The sequence below is a fragment of the Saprolegnia parasitica genome (genome assembly GCF_000151545.1).
Source record: "Saprolegnia parasitica CBS 223.65 unplaced genomic scaffold supercont2.178, whole genome shotgun sequence".
Taxonomy (NCBI): domain Eukaryota; phylum Oomycota; class Saprolegniomycetes; order Saprolegniales; family Saprolegniaceae; genus Saprolegnia; species Saprolegnia parasitica.
The window spans coordinates 1-649 of record NW_012156572.1 but is presented as its reverse complement, the minus strand read 5'-3'; the positions used below and the strand labels follow the sequence as shown (position 1 = coordinate 649).

The 649-nt window shown below is 63.9% G+C and overlaps 1 protein-coding gene across 1 annotated transcript; it reads right to left on the bottom strand.

Moving 5' to 3' along the window:
• Positions 1–129: 129 nt before the first annotated feature.
• Positions 130–649, bottom strand: SPRG_21460 (hypothetical protein; the record flags this gene model as incomplete). Its single annotated transcript, XM_012354732.1, has 2 exons — positions 130–461; positions 520–649. 2 exons carry the CDS (start codon positions 647–649, stop codon positions 130–132), a joined length of 462 nt encoding a protein of 153 aa, XP_012210122.1.

Below are 649 nucleotides of genomic sequence, written 5' to 3'. Positions count from 1 at the left end.
CGTCGCGAAGCGAACTAAGTACACGCGCATAAAGGACGGGATGGTCTCGTGTATGCGATCTGCAGCGGTGCTTTCGGATCCTTGTGAGGACGCGCATCGCGACGCCGCCACGGACTTGACCAAACCCTGTCAGGTATCGGTGCACGGACGCAAAGTGCCAAAACGACTTGGGCGCGGGTGGCGGCGTCGTCGCGAGCCATGGCTCGTGCACCGAGCGTAGGCCGGCGAGCGGCACGATGTGCTTGTAGATGTTGCGGTGGCGATCGATGGCCACGGCCAGCATCGTGACGAGCGCAGGTTTCTCGGACGCGAGCTCGGTCGTGATCGACGACTCGGTCGCCAAGAGACACACGGACGCCGTCGTGGCGCCGAGGGCCGACGCGAGCGACCAGCCGTCGTCGACGCGCTTGACGAACGTGAGCGTCTGGTGCAACGAGAGCTTGGACGCTTGCCGAGAGACTCTAAGGCGCATCGAGACGTAGTCGCTATCGAGGACGTGGAGCGGATGCACGAACGCACCGAGACCGGCGTGCGACCGGCATGGCAGAAGCTTGAGCCACGGACTCAGGTTCTCCGTGCAGAGCTCTTCGCGCGGCAAGTTGCTCTCGAAGAACCGAGCGCCATGCGTGTGCACAGCAGCTCCGTCCAT